Below are 25,021 nucleotides of genomic sequence, written 5' to 3' on the forward strand. Positions count from 1 at the left end.
TTTTAGCTGGCCCAGGCCACGTTTGAACCCACCAGCCTTGGTGTATGTGGCTAGTGTCCTACCCACTGAGCTACAGAAGCCACCCATGTTTACTAATATTTCACTGATGATATTGTATCTGTGTTCATGATGGATATTAGTCTAAAGAGTTTTTTTTTTCAGTTTTGGCTGGGGCCGGGCTTGAACCCACACCCCCGTTTGTGTCTCTCCTCTGTGTATCTCTTACAAGGATACTTGTCATTAGATTTAGGGGTTCACCTGGATATTACAGGATATCTCCTCATCCAAGATCTTTAACTTAATTACATCTGCAAAGACACTTTTTCCAAATAAGATTAACATTTACAGGTTCTTGGCTTTAGAAACACAAGCATATCTTTTCTGGGGCTACCATTCAACCCATTACGTTATCTATTTAAATTCTTAATGTATTTAAACCCCAGAAGCTAGTATTTTTGCTTTACACAGTCATTTACATTAACCCATATTCTTTGCTCTTCATTCCTCGTTACCTCTTTGTGTTTCCTTTTGAGACAATTTTCCTTCTGCCTAAAGAATGACTTTAATGATCTTTAATATGTGGCTTGGAGGCAAACCCTCCATTTTGGTTTATCTAAAAATGTCTGCTCTGCTTTCATTCTGGAAGGAAATTTTTATTTATTTATTTTTTTAGAGACAGAGTTTCACTATGTTGTCCTCGGTAGAGTGCCAGGGCATCACAGCTCACAGCAACCTCCAGCTCTTGGGTTTAGCCAATTCTCTTGCCTCAGTCTCCCGAGTAGCTGGGACTACAGGCGCCCACCACAACACCCCGGCTATTTTTTTGTTGCAATTTGGCCGCAGCCAGGTTTGAACCCGCCACCCTTGGTATAATGGGGCCAGCACCCTACTCACTGAGCCACAGGAGCTGCCCAGCAAATTTTATTGTGCAGAGAATTCTTGTCAGGTTAGTCATTTCCATTCAGTATAGTGACCAATTCTTGCCACTGGTTTCTGTCTATAGTGGTACCTCTTGACAAGTCCTTTATCCATCTTACTGATGCACCAATGTCTGTTTATTTTTAAATTAAATGCCTGCTTTTAATATATATATATATTTTTTTTTTTTTTTTTTGGCTTCAGGAATTTTTTTTCTTTTATTTATTTTTTTATTAAATCATAGCTGTGTGCGTATTTCCTGTATGTTTTACATTAATGTATTTAGAGTTTAACTTATTTTAACTATGCTTAAATTTTTGTTCATTGAATCATAATATCCTTTATTAGTTCTGGGAAATTCTAAGTCATTATCATTTTAAATACTGTTTAAATGCCTCTGTGCCCTTCTTTCACCTCTGCCACATTTCATTAAATGTAGCCCAGACCTTTTTATTCTTTGCATCTTTTTTCTTTCTTTCTTTTTTTTTAGAGACAGAGTCTTACTTTGTCACCCTCGGTAGAGTGCCATGACGTCACAGCTCACAACAACCTCCAGCTCTTGGGCTTAGGCAATTCTCTTGTCTCAGCCTCCCAAGTAGCTGGGACTACAGGCGCCCGCCACAACACCTGACTATTGTTTTGTTGCAGTTTGGCCGGGGCCGGGTTCGAACCCATCACCTTCGGTATATGTGACCGGCGCCGTACCCACTGAGCCACAGGTGCTGCCCTCTTTTCTTTCTTTTTTGTATTTTCTATCTTGTTCTCTCTCCTTGCTTTATTCTGGATATTTTCACCAATTCTCATATCAGTTGTGTGTGTCTAATCTGCTTCCTACCTCTCTTCCTCTATTATAAATTTCCATATTTAATAATTCTAAAAGCTTTATTTGAACTGGGTGTGGTGGCTGGTATCTGTAGTCCTGAGAGTCTGAGAGGCCAAGGCAGGTAGATTGCCTGAGTTCAGTATTTTAAGACCAGACTGAGCTATAGCAAGATCCTGTCTCAAAAAAAAAAAAAACCATAGCCAGCACTGTGGCAGGTACTTATAGCCCTAGATACTTGGGAGGCTGAGGCAGGAGGAATCACTTGAGCCCAAGAGCTGTAGGTTGCTGTGAGCTATGATGCCATGGCAGTCTACCCAGGGCAACAAAATAAGATCCTGTCTCAAAAAATAAATAAATAAATAAATAAAATCTTCATTTGTTCATTTTTTTTCTTTTCTTCTTTTTTTTTTTTTTTGAGACAGAGTCTCACCATGCCACCCTCAGTAGAGTGCTGTGGCGTCATGGCTCACAGCAACCTTAAACTCTTGGGCTTAAGAGAGTCTCTTGCCTCAGCCTCCCAAGAGCTGAGAATATAGGCACCCACCACAATGCTCAGCTATTTTTTTGTTGCAGTTGTCATTGTTCTTTAGCTGACCCAGGCTGGGTTTGAAGGGTTTGAACCCGCCAGCTTCAGTGCATGTGGCCGTCGCCGTTACCACTGTGCCTATTTGTTCATTTCTAAATTTGTAATGTATTTTGAAAATACTTTGTTTTTTATTTTTGTGTTTGTTTGTTTTTGAGATAGAGTCTCACTTTGTCGTCCCTGGTAGAGTGCTGTCGTGTCATAGCTCACAGCAACCTCAAATTCTGGGGCTCAAGTGACCCTTTGCCTCATCCTCCTCAGTAGCTGGGACTACAGGCACCTGCCACAACACCCAGCTATTTTTAGAGATGCGGGGGAAGGTGTCTCACACAGCTTAGGCTGTTCTCAAATCTCACCCACCTCAGCCTCCCAAAGTTCTGGGATTACAGGCTTGAAAATAGTTTGTAATTGGGCGGCGCCTGTGGCTCAGTTGGTTAGGCGCCGGCCCCATATACCGAGGGTGGCGGGTTCAGGCCCGGCCCCGGCCAAACTGCAACCAAAAAATGGCTGGGGGTTGTGGCGGGCGCCTGTAGTCCCAGCTACTCGGGAGGCTGAGGCAGGGGAATCGCTTAAGCCCAGGAGTTGGAGTTTGCTGTGAGCTGTGTGATGCCATGGCACTCTACCGAGGGCCATGAAGTGAGACTCTTGTCTCTACAGAAAAAAAGAAAATAGTTTGTAATTGATCTAGGCAAAGAAATCTCACAGGCTTGACGCCCATAGCTTGTGGTTAGAGCACCAGCCATATGCACCCAAGCTGATGACTTCAAACCCAACCAGGGCCTAATAAACAATAATGACAACAACAATAGCTGGGCATTGTGGCAGGTGCCTATAGTCCCAGATACTTGGGAGGCTGGGGCAAGAGAATTGCTTAAGCCCAAGAATTTGAGGTTGCTGTGAGCTGTGATGCCATGGCACTCTTACCACTCTGTCTCAAAAAATAAATAAACAGGGCGGCGCCTGTGGCTCAGTGGGTAGGGCACCAGGCCCATATACCGAGGGTGGCAGGTCTGAACCTGGCCAAACTGCAACAACAACAAAAAATAGCCAGGTGTTGTGGTGGGCACCTGTAGTCCCAGCTACTCGGGAGGCTGAGGCAAGAGGATTGCCCAAGCCCAGAAGTTGGAGGTTGCTGTGAGCTGTGATGCCACAGCACTCTACTGAGGACGACAAAGTGAGACTCTGTCTCTAAAATAAAAAAATAAATAAGGAGCAACATGTTAAAGCTTGAATTTGGGTGAAGGGTATATTTGTATGTTATTTTTTGGAATTATTAATGCAATTAGTTTAAAACAAATTTTTGTGTTGCCCAGGCTAGAGTGCCATGGTGATAGAATAGTTCATAGCAACCTCAAATACCTGGGCTCAAGCCATACCCTTGCCTTAGCTCCCCCAAGGAGCTGAGACTACAGGTGCTGTCCTGGATAAGTTTTATATTTTTAGTAGAGATGGGATCTCACTCTTCCTCATGCTGGTCTTGAACTCCTGATTTCAAGCAATCCTCCTGCCTCAGCCTCCCATGAACATTAGGATTATAGGCATGAGCCACTGTGTTTCGTTTTTGTTTTGTTTTGGTTTGGTTTTTTTTTAGAGACAGAGTCTCACTTTGTCATCCTCGATAGAATGCTGTGGCGTCACAGCTCACAGCAACCTCCAGCTCTTGGGCTTAGGCCATTCTCTTGCCTCAGCCTCCCGAGTAGCTGGGACCACAGGCACTGGCCACAACAATCGACTATTTTTTTTGGTGCAGTTTGGCTGGGGCTGGGTTCACACCTGTCACCCTTACTCACTGAGCCACAGGCACCGCCAGTTTTGTTTTTGCTTAAAAACAAAAATTTTTAAACTCAGAAATCCATTTTCAGACCTCTAGTTCCTTCCTAAACTTTTAAACTCTAGCTTTTATCTTCATGAAGCTAGTAAACACAGTTGTTACACAGTTTGTGTTTGATAACTCCAGTATCTGGAGTCCTGGTGGGCATCTGGTCAGCCCTTGCAAATACTCCAAAACACAGTTCTGCCTCCCAGGGCATAAGAAGCTCTCAATGGTGCTGCCTTCAGGGTCTCATACCAGAGTGTGGGAGATCCTATCCTGAGCAGACACCTGCCTACTCTGGGCAGACATAAGAGTCACAAAGCAGTGCAGTGTTTCTGTGGCTCAGTGGGTAGGGTGCCAGCCCCATATACCGAGGGTGGCAAGTTCAAACCCAGCCCCAGCCAAATTGCAACAAAAAAAAATAGCTGGGCATTGTGGTGGGCACCTGTAGTCCCAGCTACTCAGGAGGCTCAGGCCAGAGAATTGCCTAAGCCCAGGAGTTGGAGGTTTCTGTGAACTGTGTGACAGAGACTCTGTCTCTACAAAAAATAAAAAGAGTCACAATGTATCCACATTTCTTCACCCTAAAAGTCCACCAAAAGCATGGTTCTATCTCAGCCAGCCTCCTCTAGACTGGCAATGTCCCCAGGCTGAAGTAGCTCCAACTCGTCTCTCTGAGATCGAATCATCTCTCTGATTGCCTCTTTAATATTTCTTAAAAACATTAAGAAGATTTTTGAAAATATGTGAACTTTGAGGGCTGGATAAAGTGACTCACACCTATAATCCTAACACTTTCGGAGGCCAAGGTATGAGGATCACTTGAGGCCAATAGTTCAAGACCAGCCTCAGTAACATAGTGAGTCTCCCATCTCTAGAACTAATTTTCCCATAGAAAAATTAGTTGAGTATACTGGCATGCACCTACTGTCCTAGCTACTTGAGGACCTGAGAGAGGAGGACCACTTGAGCTCAGGAGTTCAAGTCTGCGGTGAGCTACAGTGACACTACTGTACTCTAGCCTGGGCAATAGAGAAAGGCCTTATCCTCTCCCCGAAAAAAGAAAAAAAAAAATATATATATATATACATATAAATAAACTTTCATTTTTTTAGTTGTCATCAATGGGAAACTTGATCTGAATTACCTAGTTTGTCATAACTATAACCTGAAATCATATCCATTTTTCATTGTAATATGAAAGCCTCACCTTAATTTCTTAAAAATTTGCATTAACCTCACAAATGAGCCAATCACATCCCTCCTCCTATTTTTTTGTAATTTATAATTCACAAGACCCTGAAGCAAATTAGCATTTTATAAATACCAGGTAACTAACTAGCTAGCTATAAATACATGGACAGTTACTTTGAGAATTTCAGCCTTGGTTGACTCAACCATCACACTTGGAACAAAAAGCTGGGCCTAGGGTCCTACATATACTTTTCAGTTTCCTATGAAAAGTTAATCAGTCTGTGATGCAGAAAGAAAGTAAATACTTGGCCTGATAAAATAACTAAATGATTAAACATAAAAATTAGATTCAGAAAATAATACCATTTACAAGCTGTTGGGTCATTTCTTCTTCCTCATGCTGTTTTTCAACACCATCATGTGTAGAGATTTTAAGCCCTGAGAACTTCCACTCAGTGTAGTTCACCTGCTTCAGAATAAAAATAAGAATAAGAATACTATATAGCTAGTATATCTTCATTTCCTTCCTTTTCCCCTTCCTTTCCTTCCTCCCCCTCTCCCTCCTTTCTTTTGCATAGCATTAGCAGAGAGCTGCTACCTGGGGAGCCCTTCCTTCTCTCCCTTCCTTCTTTCCTCTCTTTCTCCTTTTTCTTTTTCTTAAAATTTCAATAGATTTGGGGGAGCAAATGTTTATTGCTACCTGGATAAATTGTATAGTGCTAAAGTCAGGGCTTTTAGTGTACCTGTCACCTAAATAGTGTACATTGGGGGGGTTTGTTTTGTTCTGAGACAGAGTCTCACTCTATCGCCCTGGGTAGAGTACTGTAGCGTCATAGCTCACAGTAACCTTAAATCGTTGGGTTTGAGCAATCCTCTTGCCTCAGGCTCCTGCATAGCTAGGACTACAGGTGTGCACCAGGACGCCTGGCTAGTTTTTCTATTTTTAGTAGAGACGAGGTCTTGCTCAGGCTGGTCTCAACTCCTGTGTTTAAGCGATCCACCTGCCTTAGCCTCCCACAGAGCTAGGATTATAGGTCTGAGTCATCGCCTCCAGCCTGAATAATGTACATTGTAATCAAAAGAAAATATTTATCCCTCACCTTTCTCCCACTTTACCCTTAGTTTCCAAAGTCCATTACACCGTTTTATGATCATATATACCCATCTGTTTCATATACCCATCTGTTTCATATACCCATCATACGTTTTTATAAGTAGGTCCTACTTATAAAAACATATGATATTTGGAGTTTTTTTGTTTTTTGTTTTTTGAGACAAAGTCTTGCTCTGTCCAGGGTAGCATACAGTGACAACTTTGTAAATCATTGCAATCTCAAACTCCTGGGCTCAAGTAATCCTCCTGCCTTAGTCTCCCAAGTAGCTGGGACCACAAGCACAAGCTATGACACCTGGCTAATTTTTCTATTTTTTTGTAGAGACGGAGTTCTGTCCTTGCTCAGGCTGGTCTCAAACTACTGGCCTCAACTGATACTTCCACTTTTGCCTCCCAAAGTGCTAGGATTTTAGGTATGAGTCACCATGCTCAGCCTGTTTTTCTTTTTTAATACTAGCTCTTTTTGATTTTTAAAATTTAGTACTTGTAGCTCGGCACCCATAGCATGTGGTTATGGCGCCAGCCACATTATGCTGAGACTGGCGGGTTCAAACCCGACCTAGGTCAGCTAAACAACTATGACAACTGCAACAAAAAAACAGCCGGGCGTTGTGGCAGGCGCCTATGATCCCGGCTACTTGGGAGGCTGAGGCAGGAGACTTTCTTGAGCCCAGGAGCTGGAGGTTGCTGTGAGCTGTGATGCCAGGCACTCTACCCAGGGCGACAGCTTGAGGCTGTCTCAAAAAAAAAAAAAAAAAATATATATATATATATGAGTAAATAATATGATGAATTAAATACACTGAAATGGGTAGCCCAGGGGTTATTAAACTACTTGTGTTTGTGGAAACACATGCCAACCACAGAACCGTGATTATTGCTTATCTTATGTCTGCTTTTGCCTCTATGTCGAGAACAACACGGTGGCTCACACCTATGATCCTAGCATTTTGGGAGGCTGAGGCAGATAGATTGCTTGAGCTCACCAGTTCAAGACCAGCCTGAGCAAAAAAAAAAAAAAAACAGGCAAGACTCCCCTGTCTCCTAAAAATAGAAAAAAAAAAATTAAAAAGCTAAGGCAAGAGGATCCCTTGAGCCCGAGTTGGAGGTTGCTGTGAGCTGTGTGACACCACAGCATTCTATCCAGGGCGACAGCTTGAATCTCTGTCTCAAAAAAAAGAGAGAGGGAGAGAATAATACATCTGGGGACAATACAATCCATATTTTGGTTCTTCAAGGTTTTTAAGGTCTTACTTGTAATGTATTTCCATTTAAGATGTTACGGCTAAGATACTCCATTCTGTTTTTTCCTTGAACACCTGTTCTTTTGCCATGTTTTCTTCTTGAGTAACTTGCAACCTTGTGTTCTTTTTCCTTTCTTTCTCCCATCTGAGCAGGTTTTTTCTTTGCTTGATACTGGTCAGCTTCGATGGGAATCTCAGCAGATGCCTTCTGGTCCTGAGTAAAAGGGTCAGAGACAGCCTTACAAGATGATAGTTTAAAAACCTTACAATTCAGAGTGGCCCCTGTGGCTCAACGGAGTAGGGTGCCAGCCCCATATGCCGGAGGTGGTGGGTTCAATCCCAGCCCCGGCCAAAAAAAAAGCAAAAAACTTAATACTCAAGAAAGAGACTTTGAGCATCAAGGCATTAGTCTTAATTTTTTCCTGCCCTAGAGCTGAGAGATGCTATCTCTCTCTCTCTCTCTCTCTCTTTTTCTCCCTCCTGGAGTTTTTCTCCATCAACAGTCTCATGGAAGGCCGGGCTCAATGGCTCACGCCTATAATCCCAGCACTCTGGGAGGCCCAAGGAGGGCGCATCGCCTGAGCTCACAAGTTCGAGACCAGCCTGAGCAAGAGCAAGACCCCTAAAAATAGCCGGGTGTTGTGGTGGCTGCCTATAGTCCCAGCTACTCAGGAGGCTGAGGCAAGAGAATTGCTTGAGCCCAACAGTCTAAGGTTGTTATGAGCTATGACCTCCATGGCTCTCTACTGGGGGTGACAAAGCAAGATTCTGTCTCAAAAAAAAGCCTCATGGTGTCATGAAGGATATATAGATCAAGTTTGCAGAACACATGACAGAGGGAATTCCTTTTCCTCCAATTTCAAGACTGTCTCCTTCGAATTTGTTCCATAGGATTGGAAGAGATCTATTACCTGGGGAGCCCGGGAGAGTTACCTGGGGAGGAAAGGAAGCCTCTTCCTCTTCAGATGAGATCTCAAAATTGTCGTCATTTTCCTCAGTCTCACCTTCTGTTTTCAGGAAGTGCTCAGGAAGTACATAGGGAGACTTCCAATCCAGTTGCACTTGAATAGATCCATTAGGTTTCCCCGCAGGGTCAAAAAGGTTAAAATCACCTAAGAGACACACAGACATTAATAAGACCCGATCTCCTGAAATAGGCAAGTGAGCACTTATCAGCACCCTGTTTTGCTATTTTTATTTTATTTATTTATTTATTTATTAGAGATAGAGTCTCGCTTTTTCGCCCTTGACAGAGTGCTGTTGCATCACAGCTCACAGCAACCTCCAGCTCTCGGGCTTAGGAGGTTCTCTTGCCTCAGCCTCCCAAGTAGCTGGAACTACAGCTGCCTGCCACAACGCTCAACTATTTTTTATTATTGTTGTTGTTGTTGCAGTTTGGCTGGGGCTGGGTTCAAAACCGCCACCCTCGGTATATGGGGCTGGTACCCTACTCCTTGAGCCACAGGCGCCACCCATATTTTCCCGTTTTTAATTTCATGTAATCAATTAACATCTATCAAGTAATCGTGGTGATGATACACTCCAGAATAACAAAATAGCAGAGAAGCTAAACTATTAATAGAGGAAGATGACTGCACCCAGCTTTCAGAGACAGTCAAAAGATGTATGGGGAGGAATACAGCTGGCTTGTCACAAGACCACATGATTATCACTATTATCACATGTCCACAGTGTCCCAGGCATGCCCCAAACACCCATCATCTACACTGGAGTGGTCCCAAGAAATCTTAAGCAAAATGTGTTTTTCCAAATGCCAGACTTATGATTTATAACACTGATTTAACAGACGGCTCATATCGCCTCTCTTGTTTGACAAAGGGGTTGTGAGCAGTAATGTCAGTCTCTTTTTTTAAGCAATTGTGGTTATTGAGAAGAAGGAGGCTCTACACACTTCCTGGAGCATCTAGAAGCTTGTTAAACATGGTTGGTAGTGACTGTGCCTATCCACAATTCCTAAAGAGAGCATGGATACCCCTGGCTTATCCTTCCAGGACTGTAACCAGAGAGTCAACCCCTCCTAGGTGCACCCTACAACCCTGGGTATTAAAATTAGGTAAGATAGTACGGAGCTCAGTTGCAGGGGAGGGTATCCAAGAAATTTGCCTTTGTCATGGTCTGGCATGCAAGTCTCTCTAAATTACACCTAGTATTTAAAAGAAGTGGGAGAATTTAGGGGTATTGTTAAGGTGTCAGTTTATAGTCAGATATCTAGTCATTCATGAAGAAACAATAGGCCCTAAGGCACAAAAGACTTTGAAGAAGTTGTTCCAAGACAGAGGTATGGAATTCAGGTTGGTTGGGCTATCCACTCAGGAATCTTGCTTTTGTAGCTAAAAAGAGGCAGAGGAAGCCAATGTTTCCATCCAAGTAGTAAAGCTCTTAGTCCTCTGCTTTGTCACTCTTTCTTGACAATATTCTAAGATTTTTAAGAGAGACCGTTCCAAGCAAGTAATCCAAGAAAAGTAGAATCAGGACACGGAGACAATGCTGGACAGACAATATAAAGATGTAATAACCCTAAACTCCCACCTTTAATAGATTTGTTTTGCGCAAGCGACAGCAAGGGCACTTGGACTCGGCCAAGGTATGAACCAGGTGCTGAGTCTTCATCATCAAAAACGTATATAGACAAGGCTTCCCGCCTCAGATATTGATCCAGGTCAGAGTTCACAAGCACTGGGAACCGAGCCTGGTCTCTAAAGTAGGGATTGTTACTGGCTGGAATGATGGTAGTGTCATGGTCAGAAAAGGTGAAGAAGCGGTACATGGCGTATGGACTGGGTTGGGTTCCCAGACATCGACTCTGGAGGCCGCAGCACCTGGTGATTTCAATCCGCAGCTCATTCTGAGGTTTCCAAGTCTCTGATCTGGACTGGAAAGATGTTGATCTTGGAGTGAGGAAAAGAGCAGCCTGAGAGTGTTGTATGTGAAGCCCAGTACCCTTAGTAAGGAAGAACTATGATCTAAAGGAGAGCCTCCTGACCGGGTCACAGAGAAACCTGCTGACCTTCACCAGCCTCCAAACTGGCTCTGGCAGTTATTTGAGTGAGATGCTAGCACCCAGGCCTTATCTTAGACAATGGCACAAATAAGTCATTGTGTTACAGCAAGGAACAGTAGCTAGCTCCAAGAGGATGATTTCATTTCTAATGTAAGCTTCACCATGGGAATAATCTGGACCAGTTGTGATATGACAGTTTTTCTTTCATTCACATTCAACAACTGCTTAATGAGGTCAGGCATGGTTGCTCATGCCTGTAATTCCAGCATTTTGGGAGGCCAAGGCAGAAGGTATTGCTTGAGCCCAGGAGATCAAGACCAGCCTGCATAACATAACCAGACCTTGTCTCTAAAATAAAGTTACAAATTAGCCAGGCATGGTGGCATTCATTTATAGTCTCAGCTACTGGGGAAGTGGGAGGATTTCTCTTGAGCCCCAAAGTTGGAGGCTGCAGTGAGCTATGATCATGCCACTGCCCTCCGGTCTGTGTGACAGAGCAAGATTCTGTCTCTAAAAAATTAAATACTTATTGAGAGTGAAAGGCTGAGCAGTTTGGCTGAGGTTCCTTTGAGATGCATGCGCATATCGTTTTTCTCACCTCATCCTCCCGGGCCTCCCAGGCTCCACACAGGTAGACCTGGGCTTTCTTTCGTTTATTGTATGCCTGCAGGCTGGGTCTTATGGGGAAACGCAGCCTCATCCAGTACTCTAGCACCCCAAACTCTTCTCCACCAACTCCTGGGTAGCAGAAGGTATGAAAGGCGTGGATAATACAGATGGTGTGGCAAGATTCAAGAATTAAGGCAGAGGAAGAAAATGGGAAACCACCAGAAGAGCAACTACAGACTTGGGGAATTTGACATTGGTCCTAACAGCAGCTACAGAAAGGTGACAGCACTTACCAGTAAGTATGACCGAGCCATGGACTTTCTCCACCGTCTCTAGCACCCTGTCAAAGCAAATCCATCCAGCTGCAAGGGTGTTGTGCTCACAGGCCACAGCTTGGTGTAGCTCAAGCTGGGCTGAAGCCCCTTGAAGATATTGCAAGAAAAGGGAATCTATCTCCACCACATACTGGGAGGTGAAGTCATAGAGGGGCTGTGGTCCCACACATAGTGGGGTACAGTGGGTTTCAAAATCATAGAAGGAGTAGGTGCAGAAAGTGGTAGGTTTGGTATCTCCAGCCTGAGCCAAGGCAGCAGATGTCAGGAAGGCCTGGCGGATGTGCAGTTCAAAAAGATTCTCACTCTGATGCAGCAGGGAAACATCCACTTCACCCTCATCTCCATGGGCTGGCAGTGTTTCCAGGCATAATGACAACTGTCGGGTGCCATAAGCAACATCTTTGAGCTGTTCTAGAGGGGGAGAAAAACTGCCTATCCATTAAAGGGTAGGGAGCTCTTCCTTAGAGTAAAGAAGAGTGTACAGAGGAGAGTAAAAACACGGTGGGAGTCCAAATCATGATTATTTCAAGAAACCATGAAATCCAAAAGGAAAAGCAATAGAATAACAAGTAGAGCTTCCAAGCCTGACAGCCAAATAATCCAATGCTTGCTTTAGGGAGAAGGTACAAAGTAAATGATTAGAAAGTAAACATTAAACTCACAAAAACGTGGGGGCATGTTTTATGACACAGATGACATTGTTTTGGATTACAGCCATGTCCTATTAATTAATTGGAAATTCCATAAGAGAAGCTAGAAACATATTTGAATATTTTTAAGTTTGGTATAATGGCCATAGAGAGAATAGCAAGTTAGAGATATAGTATCTAAGACATTACATTGGGCCCTACCAGGAAATGCTTCCCCCTTTGCCGCCAGGTCAACCACAAGAGTTGTCATTCTATTTGGAATTTTGTTTTATCATAAGAAGGCAAAAAATCCACTTTAAATCAAAGAGTAGTGGAGTAAAAAATGGGAGAGGAGACTTACTGGAAAGAAGTTGAAAATACTGGCATTGGGACGCAAAGATATGTAGACAGACTACTAAATCTGGACATTACCTTTCATGATCAACCAGTCAGAGACTTTGATAGACAGTCTGCTCCACACTGGGGAGTATTTGAGACATCACAGTGTATTGATGGTGAAAGTCCTATTTTAAGAGTTAAAGCAGTAGAATAAAATGTTCTGGATACACATCAGAATGTCTTTTGTCCAAAAAATTCCATGATGGAATACAGAGATTGACGAATGGTTTCTTATAAGATTAATATAAGAAAGTACAATCAATATATTTAAAATTTTATTTTACATGACACAGGGTTAGTAGTCTTAGCATATAAAGAACTTCTACAAATCAATAAGATACTATTAAGAAATGGGCAAAGAATAAAAACAGGCCAATTCTCTAAAGGAATAATACAAGTAACTGGTAAACAAAGAAAATGAGTGATCAAAGAACTATAAGCTAAAGAAAATAAATAAAAATTCAGACAACAAGCTGGGTGCAGTGGCTCATGCCTGTAATCCTAGCACTTTGGGAGTCTGAGGCAGGTAGATTGCTTGAGCTCAGGAGTTCGAGACCAGCCTGAGCAAGAGTGAGACTGCCATCTCTACTAAAAATAGAAAAACTAGCTGGGTGCTGTGGTGGGAGCCTGTAGTGTCAGCCATCTGGGAGACTGAAGCAGGAGGGTCACTTGAGCTGAGGAGTTTGAAGTTGCTGTAAGCTATGATGATGCTATGGTACTCTAGTTGGGCCAAGAGAGTTGAGACTCTATCTCAAAAAAAAAATTCAAACAAAAGAAATAAAAAGCTTTTTATTTATTTATTTTTTGAGACAGAGTCTCACTATGTCACCCTCTGTTCAGAGTGCCATGGCATCACAGCTCACAGCAACCTCAAACTCTTGGGCTCAAGTGATTCTCTTGCCTCAGCCTCCCAAGTAGCTGGGACTATAGGCACCCATCACAACACCTGGCTATTTTTTTAGGTTGCAGTTGTCACTGTTGTTTAGCAGGCCTGGTCCAGGCTTTAACCCACCAGCCTCCGTGTATGTGGCCGGTGCCCTACTCACTGAGCTATGAGCGCCGAGCCAATAAAAAGTTTTTTAAAAAACAAAGCAAACAGGGCGGTGCCTGTGGCTCAAGGAGTAGGGCGCCGGTCCCATATGCCGGAGGTGGCGGGTTCAAATCCAGCCCTGGCCAAAAAAAAACAACAACAAAAAAAACAAAGTAAACAAATATTGAGAAGTAGGGAAGGGTATTTATCCTGCACTGGCCCAAGAGGAAAGACATGAGAATCTCAATTCAAAAGAGGATTTCCTTTGTTATATGACTGTTACCTTTTATCAGACTCATGCTGGCATGGATAAACTATGTCCCAGAAAGACTTATCTCCCTTTATTCTAATTCCTTACTCACTGAGAAACCTGCCTACTTATTCTGCTTTCCAGAGAGAGGATTGCCCTGTACCATGATTCCAAATAGCCATTTTTATAAAATAACAAACAAACATGCAGGTTTAAATATATGTTTCTGGTGAATTTGATTAGCATGAGTCAGTTATCTCACCACTAGGTACAATATCAAAGTCAAGTTTCTTTACACACAAGGCTAAGAACAGACCCTGGTTATCAATGACTATTCTAAATATAAGAAGTACCACAATTTGAAACTTTTGTTAAGTGTCCAGCCAGCTGCTCTGTCACTGTTGATATCCTAAAATTGTAACAAAGACGTTAGAGACTTTTAGAAAGAAATCACAGAAAAGGATAACGGGAGATGTGTGATAAAAATTTCTATTATCTAACAGCTTTGAGGAAACAATGAGGGGGAAGAGAGAGGGAGAGGGACAGAGAGAGCGAGAGCATGTCACACTACCCTGAGGAACAATAGTGATGCTCTCATTCTCAAAATAGAAGCGACCCCCTGGAAGAAATATCTGGGCCCTGTTGAAACTGTGCAGATAAATCCTAGAAATACATGGAGATTATGAAAGGAAGGAAGCTGCTAACATGTGTGAAAACAACAAAGATGACGGGGTAAAGACCAGGGGGGAGGGGTCACATGTAAGTCACAGGGCATAAGAGGCAGCCTTCCAGACACACACAGAGTGGAGCATAGGTGTGAGCTGTGTGAAGAGTCCCACAGCTAACAGCTATGTGAGAACAAAGTACGAAAGCACTAAAACTTGCCAGATGTTGGAAGGCCATGGCTTCTTAAAATACCTTCCAGCTGCTTGATACGGTTGTTCTTGAGATCTAGGAGTTGGTTCAACCTATCCAGTTTTTCTTGGTGATCACTTTTTTCATTATCAGCTTTCGACATCATCGCCTCCAGTTCCTCCTGAAACAAAATAATGTTTGAACTTTTCTCTCTCAGTGGCCTAGAACCAAAGAGTCCAGATAAAAAAGGGAGCACCAGCGGGGTAAAGAAGACACTGCTGTCTCCTTAGGGCAGGTTCATCTGTAGAGAAAGTTGGTTTCCTCACAGATCCTTCTAGGACTAGTTGTGTTATTTGTGCTATAGAGTAGTCTTTTCCTAGGAACTGGCAAAACTTGAACTCGGAAGCTTCACACTTGCCATTTTCATTAGCTGGCCTTTTACTGGCTTCTAGTGCCAAGGTGCCATGGGCATGTGTGAGTCCTCAAGTTCTTCAAAAGACAACATATTCTGTGTTGGCACAGAATAGCAAACCACCTGGCATCAATCCTGGGAACTCTGGTCTTGCTTCATTTCCAGTCTCCTGAGTGGTTCCCATGTGTCTGTCTGTCTAGCCACTTCCTATACCGTTTTTTCTTCACCTGATAACACACGTTGATTTTGCGCTGTAGAATGAGCATGTCTCTGGTCTTTTCTAGTTCCAATGTGGTCTCTGCGTGGGATACTTGCAACTCACTTAACATCCGGGACAGTTTATTTTCTTCTTGGTTTTTTGGTTCACTGGGCTGTAGAAGGAGAAACATCAGTAGAGGGAATATAAATATGATAGGTACAGCAGTAACTATTCTCCATAAAGCAGTTGTTGGTATTAGTAAAATGCCAAAGAGTAAAAGCTCCAAAGAGTAAAAGAGGACCTGTATTACTTCACAAATGCTCTCGTCCCGAGTCCTCATGCTCAGTAGTAACAGTAAAGGGAGGTTTTACTGCCTATAATGTCTGGTTTGTTTTTTCTTTGTTTTGTTTTGAGACAGAGTCTCACTATGTCTGTTTTCTTTTCAGCAGACCATCGCAAATCCTCATCTGGAAAAGATTCTGAATTTTGTGAGCTGTAAAGAGTGGGAAAAAATGGGTAGAGCTCATGAAGCTCCCTCTACTCTCTGCCTTCTCATATCTTTTCAAATATTGTCCGCAGTCCTGACAAAATATTACTCAGTTAGTTTTCTAATCTCTTCATCTTTCCTATAGATATTTGCCAGAGAACCCTCTGGGGAGCAGACAAGTTTGTTTAAAGAGGCTCTTACCTCTGGGTAAGTGGCTGGTTCAGGTTGCACATCAGGAAATCGGGAAATTGGGGATGCTTTTTGGAGGAGCTCTATTTCCTGTTTATGTTTCTGAATCATGTTGGTGATTTCAAGTTTCAGGTCCTTGTTTTGGGCTGGGGAAAAAATAATCCAGAAAATGAAAACTCTGTAGTTATTAGTAACCATGGTCAGAGTTGGATCAAATGTGAATTAAAATTTTCCCACTCATGTTTAATTTATTTTACAAATTTGCCCTTGGAGAAGCAATTCTCTTATTTCTACAAAGGACCTCTAGCTTATTGACCTAATAAACTGAAGTTGTCACTTGCTTTCCAAGAACAAAACACCTGCAGAACTGTAGGATGCAAGGGAGAACACCATCAACAACACAAAAACAGAAAGACAAAAACACATGACTAGAGCACTTCAAACTTTCAACAGTACCACCCAAACCAGTATCTCACCAACTCCACCCCACTCCATGCTAACTATTAGGTTGCTGGTTCTTTGTGGTACCTACCTCCATACTCACTCTGACCTAGAGGGAAGATGAGCATTTCTGGCGTGTGTGTTTCAGGGAAGCAAAGTGATCAGTGTTTAGAGAGCAGATCATTTCATCATCATGCATTACGTAAGGGGTCAAGGTTAAATCACATTGCCCTTGAGGTCTTCACAAGACTTCACTTGTACGTCATACATACTACAGGATCCTGGGCATGTGCTCCTAAGCTTTATCCTTTTATGGTTCCTACCTCATCTTTTTTTGATGTTGTATTTCTTTTCTTTCGGTCTCCTATTTGACTATATTAGAATCCAATGAGATATGAGCTTGATAAGACTAAATATTAAGACCCAGGCTAGGAAAAAGAAGTGAGATGAAGGTTTTTTTGACAGTATTTTTGAATCTTCTAAATTCTTCTAAATTTAGAAGATTTTTTTTTTTTTTGTAGAGACAGAGTCTCACTTTATGGCCCTCCGTAGAGTGCCGTGGCATCACACAGCTCACAGCAACCTCCAACTCCTGGGCTTAAGTGATTAATTTAGAAGATTTTTGAATCTTCTAAATAACTATCTCTTGTAATCAGAGTTAAGATGGGGGTAAAATGGTAGTGGTAACCAAGAGTAGTAATTTGCTTCTCAACTTCAGGTATCAGGTGCTAAAAAAAACCCACAAAACTATATATATGTGTGTGTGTGTGTGTGTGTGTGTATACACAGATATGTATATATATGGCTCCCACTCACCTCTAAAACATTTGATGAGAATAAAACGGAGAGAATTTGTTTTCCTTTTCTTCCTTTTTTTTTTTAGAGACAGAGTCTTAATTTATTGCCCTCGGTAGAGTGCTGTGGCGTCACAGCTCACAGCAACCTCCAACTCTTGGGCTTAAGCGACTCTCTTGCCTCAGCTTCCCAAGTAGCTGGGACTACAGGTGCCCGCCACAACACCCAGATATTTTTTTGTTGCAGTTTGGCCGGGGCCAGGTTTGAACTCACCATCCTCGATATATGGGGCCAACGCCCTACCCACTGAACCACAGGCGCCGCCCAGAGAATTTGTTTTTAATACTTTTTTTTTCTTTTTTTGAGACGGGGTCTCAAGCTGTCGCCCTGGATGGAGTGCTATGGCATCACAGCTCACAGCAACCCCAAACTCTTGGGCTTACTCGATTCTCTTGCCTCCGCCTCCCAAGTAGCTGAGACTACAGGCACCTGCCACAACACCCAGCTATATTTTGTTGCAGTTGTCATTGTTGTTTAGCAGGTCCAGGCCAGGTTCGAACCCGCCAGCCTTGGTGTATGTGGCCGGCACCCTAACCACTGAGCTACAGGCACCAAGCCTGTTTTCAATACTTTCAATAAATAAAATAAATGTTTAAAAACATAATAAATTAAAAACTGGCATCCTCCCAAGATGAAAGATATTATATAGAAAAAGCATATTTGTGAGGAAGGTAGGTGTCATACTTTCCTAATTATAAATCTGATTTATTTATTTTTTTGAGATAAGACCTTGCTCTGCCACTCTGGATAGAGTGCCATGGTGTCATCATAGCTAACTGTAACCTCAGGTTCCTGGGCTCAAGTGATCATCTCCCCTCAGCCTCCCAAATAGATGGAACTACAGGTGTGTGCCACCATACACAACTATGTTTTTTGTTTTTTTTTTTTTGTAGAGACAGAGTCTCACTGTACCGCCCTCGGGTAGAATGCCGTGGCGTCACACGGCTCACAGCAACCTCTAACTCTTGGGCTTACGCGATTCTCTTGCCTCAGCCTCCCAAGCAGCTGGGACTACAGGCACCTGCCACAACGCCCAGCTTTTTTTTTGTTGCAGTTTGTCCGGGGCTGGGTTTGAACCCACCACCCTCGGTATATGGGGCCGGCACCCTACTCACTGAGCCACAGGCGCCGCCAGCTATGTTTTTTGTATTTTTTGCAGAGATGGACTCTCACTATGTTGCTCAGGCTTGCCTTAAACTCCTGGGCTTGAGCAATTCTCTTCCCTCAGCCTCCCACAGTGCTAGGCTTACAGGCATGAGCCACCACACCTGGCCCCTTATTGTTAATCTAATCTAATTGCCACTGATTCTAGTTATCTATGACCCACCAAAGAATAGGATCAAGTAATGGCTCGGCACCTGTAGCTCAGTGGTTAGGGTGCCAGCCACATACACTGGGCCTGGCAGGTTCAAACCCACCCAGGTCTGCTAAACAACAATAACAACTACAGCAAAATGATAGCTGGGCATTGTGGTGGGCACCTGTAGTCCCAGGTACTTGGGAGGCTGAGGCAAGAGAATCACTTAAGGCCAAGAGTTTGAGGTTGCTGTGAGCTGTGATGCCATAGCACTCTACCTAGGGGTGACAGAGTGAGACTCCTCTGTCTCAAAAAAAAAAAAGAATACGATCAAATAAGAGGAATGGAGAAATGATAGCGTAAGTTCCCTTCTCCCAAACCAGATATACATGATGCCACATTTGAGAGAGCTCTTCAAGGCCCGACCTACCTTTTTCTCTAGACAGCTCAAGTATGATGTTTTTCTTCTCCTCCAGCTCAGCATCCAGCTGATTCTGCAACTGAGAGATTTGCTGCTGTAGCTGTTCTCCCTTGAGCTCATCGTTCCAATGAGGTTGATTACTGCTGTCCAGCATGCTGAAAATGGAAAGCAAGTTGACAGATGGATGCTCCAAGGTATGTGATATGACGTCTTTATTACAAAGTTTCAGCATCTCCTGAGCCTAGTTCATCATTCATTCCCCTACATGTTTTTTCTGCCCCTTCTTGTAACTGTCGTTTAGCAACTGCCTTGGAACTTCTGGGTTCCACTAAGGAGTTGCTCAGTATCACTTCTGTTTAGATCTTACGTATCTCACTGAGCATGCACCCAAAGTCATATTCATTTCCCAAGGAACTTCTCCAACGTAATATCTTTCTTAGTTAGGAAACTGTATATTAAGACATTCTCAGCCCTACTGGACTGGAAATGAAGAACAAAGTTTTCCTTTTCTTCATCCCATTCTTCCATCTACTTTTACCACTGACTAGTTTGGAGAACACTCCCCTTTGAACTAGATTATAAATTACTGTAGCAAGCAGGAATTAAACTTTTTTTTTTTTTTTGGCAGTTTTTGGCTAGGGCTGGGTTTGAACCCACCACCTCCGATATATGCGGCCAGCGCCCCACTCCTTTGAGCTACAGGCGCCACCCCAGGAATTAAACTTTTCAACAGCTGCATCCTCTGTCTGATTGTATCTAGCTGTCAGCGCAGATATTTTTTGAACATAAAATACACATGGCAAGTTCTTTTTGCAGTTTTTGGCCGGGGCTGGGTTTGAACCCGCCACCTCTGGCATATGGGGCCGGCGCCCTACCCCTTTGAGCCACAGGCGCTGCCCAGGCCAGTTCTTGATCATTTATGAAAATGACATGACAATGATAATTTTTTTCTTTTTTTGAAGAGAGATTCTTACTTTGTCACACCAACTAGACTGCAGTGGAATCATCATAGCTCATTGGATCCTCAAAATCCTGGGCTCAAGCAATCTTCCTGTTGGAGCCTCCTGAGGAGGTGGGACTAGTTTGATGTTATATTTCTTTTCTCTCAGTCTCCTATTTGTATATATTATAATTCAACGAGATGTGAGTTTGATAAGACTAAATATTAAGGCCCATAATATATATCCATACCCAACTAGTTTTTCTTCATCTTTTTTTTTTTTGGAAAGATGGGGTCTTGCGCTTGCTCAGGCCAGTCTTGAACTCTTTGAGCTCAAGCAATCCACCCACCTTGGTCTCCCAGAGTGCTAGGATTACACAGGCATGAGCCACTGTGCCTAGTGAAACTGATAATTAAACAGTTATTTCTGTGTACATCTTTTTCCTATTTATCATTTTAATAAATGCGGTCTAAAAATAATTTTCTTTTTTTTTTTTTTTTTTGGTTTTTGGCCGGGGCTAGGTTTGAACCTGCCACCTCCGGCATATGGGACCAGCGCCCTACTCCTTGAGCCACAGGCGCCGCCCAAAAATAATTTTCTTAATTAGGCTAGTATTAAGATTTCTTTGTACTTCCTGACTGTACTTCAAGCAATACTCAAGAAGGTGAAATTTTGAGTGATGAAGGGAAGTGGCCAATAGTAAAGTCTCTCATAGGGAGTCATCAAAGTGGATAATCCCCACATTGCTTCATTTCGCTGAGTTGAATAACATCAGGATGTTCCTGTAAGAAACCTCCAATAGGGTGGCGCCTGTGGCTCAAAGGAGTAGGGCACGGGCCTCCATATGCTGGAGGTGGCGGGTTCAAACCCAGCCCCAGCCAAAAACTGCAAAAAAAGAAAGAAAGAAACCCCCAATCTACCTGCTGCTGCCTTGAACTAGGTTAGAAGACCCTTTTTTTTTTTTGAGACAGAGTTTCACTTTGTTACCCTTGGTGGAGGACTGTGGTGTCACAGCTCACAGTAACCTCGAAATTTTAGGCTCAACTGATTCTCTAACTTCAGCCTCCTGAGTACCTGGGACTATAGGCGCCTTCCACAATGCCTGCCTATTTTTTTTTTTCCTCTGTTTTTGGCCACAGCTGAGTTTGAACCCACCACCTCTGGTATATGGGGCCAGCACCTTACTCCTTGAGCCACAGGAGCTGCCCCAAAGCCTGGCTATCTTTTAAAGACAGAGTCTTGCTCTGACTCAGGCTGATCTCCAGCCCTAAGAGCAGGCAATCCACCTGCCTCAAGCCCAGAGTGCTAGGATTACATACAGGTGTGAGCCACTGTGTGCGGTTTAGAAGACACTTTTTTTTTTTTTCAAGACAGAGCCTCAAGCTGTTGCCCTGGGTAGACTGCTATGGCATCACAGCTCACAGCTTCCAGTCCTGGGCTTAAGCAATTCTCTTGCCTCAGCCTTCCAAGTAGCTGGGACAACAGGTGACTGCCACAATGCCCCGCTATTTCTTTTTGTTGTTGCAGTTGCCATTGTTGTTTAGCTGGCCTGGGCCAGGTTCAAACCCCCCAGCCTTGGTGTATGTGGCCAATGCCCTAACCGCTGTGCTATGAGCACCAAGCCACAGAGAGCAATTTTTGTTGTTGATTTTGTTGGTGGTGGTGCAGGTTTTGGCTGGGGTCATGTTTGAACCCACCACCTCTGGTATATGGGGCCAGCACCCTACTCCTTGAGCTATAGGTGCCACACAGAGGGCACTTTTTTTTTTTTTTTTTTTGTAGAGACAGAGTTTCACTTTATTGCCCTTGGTAGAGTGCCATGGCGTCACACAGCTCACAGCAACCTCCAACTCCTGGGCTTAGGCAATTCTCCTGCCTCAGCCTCCCATGTAGCTGGGACTACAGGCGCCCACCACAACGCCCAGCTATTTTTTTTTTGTTGTTGTTGTTGCAGTTTGGCCGGGGCTGGGTTTGAACCCGCCACCCTCGGTATATGGGGCCAGCGCCCTGCTCACTGAGCCACAGGCACCGCGCGAGGGCACTTTTTATAATTGTATTTTACCGCAAATGATGCTCTGGGACTCAAATATGGTACTCACTTTTCTAAGAGTTTGTCGTAATTTTCATTCAGCAACTTTCGTTCTTTTTCCAGATCTTCAATTCTCTCCTGAAACTAAGAATGATAGATTCCTTGAGATAAAAAAAATTTTAAATCTATTGCCCGGCACAGGTTTTCCATTTTCTTTTCTTTCTGAGATGGAGTGTCATTTTGTTGCCCTCAGTAGAGTGCTGTGACGTCATAGCTCACAGCAATCCCAAACTCTTGGGCTCCAGTGATTCTCTTGCCTCAGCCTCCCAACTAAGTGGGACTACAGGTGGGGAATTGCTTTTGCTCAGGCTGAGCTCGAACCAGTGAGCTCAGGTAATCCACCTGCCTTGGCCTCCCAGAGTGCTAGGATTACAGGCATGAGTCACCTCGCCCAGCCCAGGTTTTCCATTTTCTATGGCAGGGTGGGGCTTGAGTGAGAGCTTTCCTACATCCATCTGTAGTGTTTATGAGGAGCCATTTCACTATAAAGACTTAAATCAATGGAAGATGGGCTAGGAACTTTTATCATTGTATCTGGGTTTCTATCATTAATGAGAAACAGAAGAACATTATAAAAGAGAAAAAGACTTGGGAAAATAGTATAAATTCCAGCTTCTCCACCAATAGTATAATCTTTTTCTTTTTTTTTGAGACAATCTCACTTTGTTGCCCTCAGTAGAGTATTGTGGTGTCATAGCTCACAGTAACATCTAACTCTTGGGCTCAAGCAATTCTCTTGCCTCAGTCTTCCAAGTAACTGAGACTACAGGCATCCACCAGAACACCCAGGTATTTTTACATGTGGGGATCTCTCTCTGGCTCAGGCAGGTCTGAACCTGTGGGCTCAGACAATCCACCCGCCTCGGCCTCCCAGAGTGCTGAGAGGCCTAAGGCTATAATTTTAAGCTACTTATTTAACCACTTGAAACCTCATTTTTGTCATTTGAAAAAATGAAATACCCATATTGTTGCTAAAATCCATATTCTAACATCTCTGAAATTGAAATGCAGCACAATTTATGGCATTTTCCAACTATTATTATTTACCTCCTTTAAAGTTATCTGCAAGATAGAGACATCTTCCAGCTGGCTCTTCAAGCTCATAGCCTTCTTGCTTTCTTCCTTCAGCTCTGCCCTGAGCTCCTTCACTAGACTGAGGAGAGCATCATGGGCTGCACTCAGGATTCCCTCCTTCTGGGGCAAAAGGAAAGTTGCTCTGGGAATGGTCATATCACTCCACAGAGTGGTCACCTAGCAATCCCTTGGAGTTGTCACAAGGAATGACTCTGTTTTTTTTTGTGTTTTTTTTTGCCTTACCACCTAATGATTGGAAGGAATGACTTTGATTAATGGCATGTTGCCTTTGCACAGCAAGTTGACCTTGTTTTTCACCTTAGCATTTCTCTGCAAGTATAATTTTCCTGTTAGTGAGGATCTTCATTCTAGGCAACTATAGTTCATCATTGAAGCCTTAATTTTCTAAAGGCCCAAATTAATGCCTGGCTCTAAGTTAGGTCCACCTTCCAACATGGCCTTAAATTTCTTAACCATTTGATTGCTTTTTTATGAAGATAGAAAAGTTTATGCACTTAGAAAATTGACACGTTAATTCTAGAAGTTATGTACATTTTTCTGGTGGGCTTCTCTGGTGAGGCATAGCTGTGGCTGGTCATGCTTGGAACTCTGCCTTGGTGATTCTTTTTCTTTGAGACAGAGTCTCACTCTGTCACCCTCCGTAAAGTACTATGGCTCACAGCTCACAGCAACCTCTAACTCTTGGGCTTAAGCGATTCTCTTGCCTCAGCCTCCCAAGTAACTGGGACTACAGACACCTGCCGCAACACTCAGCTATTTTTTGTTGCAGTTGCCACTGCTGTTTTAGCCGGCTGGGGTCGGGTTCGGATTCGAACCCGCTACCCTCTGTATATGGGGCCAGCGCCCCCTACCCACTGAGCCACAGGCACAGCCCTGTCTTGGTGATTCTTAATTGGACATTCACCCAGCTTTACTTGCACCCCAAAATAGGGCCAAACATTTAATATCGTCAGAGAGGGTGGCGCCTGTGGCTCAGTGAGTAGGGCACCGGCCCCATATACGGAGGGTGGTGGGTTCAAACCAAGCCCCGGCTGAACTGCAAGCGAAAAAAAAATAGCCGGGCGTTGTGGCGGGTGCCTGTAGTCCCAGCTGCTTGGGAGGCTGAGGCAGGAGAATTGCAAAAAAAAGCCCAAGAGCTGGAGGTTGCTGTGAGTCCTGTGAAGTCACAGCACTCTACCAAGGATGGTAAAGTAAGACTCTGTCTCTGTTGTGGCGGGCGCCTGTAATCCCAGCTGCTCGGGAGGCTGAGGCAGGAGAATCACGTAAGCCCAAGAGTTAGAGGTTGCTGTGAGCTGTGTGACGCCACGGCACTCTACCCGAGGGCGGTACAGTGAGACTCTGTCTCTACAAAAAAAAAAAAAAATTAATATCGTCAAAGAACATCTGTGACAACTTTGCTATATTTCAATACCTCACAAATGCTGGAAGAATACTCGAGATTTTTGAGCAATTGCTATCATTTGCCCTAGCAATAGGTTGAAAATATTATTGCAAACATTTCTCAATTCAGATCTCCTATTTCAATTTTTTCTTTTCTTTTTTTTTTTTTTTTTTTGAGACAGTCTCACTATGTCGCCCTTGGTAGAATGCCATGGCATCACAGCTCACAGCAACCTCAAAATCTCGGGCTTAAGCAATTCTCTTGCCTCAGCCTCCCAAATAGCTGGGACTACAGGTGTCCACCACAACACCCAGCTATTTTTTATTGTTGTTGTCACTGTTGTTTAGTAGGTCCAGGCCAGTTTCGAACCCATCAGCCTGGGTGTATGAGGCTGAT

At 43.4% G+C, this 25,021-nt stretch overlaps 1 protein-coding gene across 1 annotated transcript in view; it reads right to left on the reverse strand.

The window, feature by feature from the left end:
- RPGRIP1 (RPGR interacting protein 1) overlaps positions 1-25,021 on the reverse strand; it is a 66,805-nt gene that overhangs the window by 29,678 nt on the left and 12,106 nt on the right. Inside the window, exons 6-17 of the mRNA XM_053594253.1 lie at positions 23,197-23,343; positions 22,160-22,233; positions 19,129-19,274; positions 16,118-16,251; positions 15,458-15,601; positions 14,882-14,999; positions 11,614-12,066; positions 11,310-11,449; positions 10,240-10,582; positions 8,623-8,801; positions 7,700-7,903; positions 5,695-5,797 (exon numbers count right to left, since the gene is read on the reverse strand). Of these exons, the coding sequence (XP_053450228.1) occupies positions 5,695-5,797; positions 7,700-7,903; positions 8,623-8,801; positions 10,240-10,582; positions 11,310-11,449; positions 11,614-12,066; positions 14,882-14,999; positions 15,458-15,601; positions 16,118-16,251; positions 19,129-19,274; positions 22,160-22,233; positions 23,197-23,343 (2,185 nt within the window). The remainder of the gene's footprint in view (positions 1-5,694; positions 5,798-7,699; positions 7,904-8,622; positions 8,802-10,239; positions 10,583-11,309; positions 11,450-11,613; positions 12,067-14,881; positions 15,000-15,457; positions 15,602-16,117; positions 16,252-19,128; positions 19,275-22,159; positions 22,234-23,196; positions 23,344-25,021) is intronic.

Source organism: Nycticebus coucang, chromosome 6 (genome assembly GCF_027406575.1).
Source record: "Nycticebus coucang isolate mNycCou1 chromosome 6, mNycCou1.pri, whole genome shotgun sequence".
Lineage (NCBI taxonomy): Eukaryota > Metazoa > Chordata > Mammalia > Primates > Lorisidae > Nycticebus > Nycticebus coucang.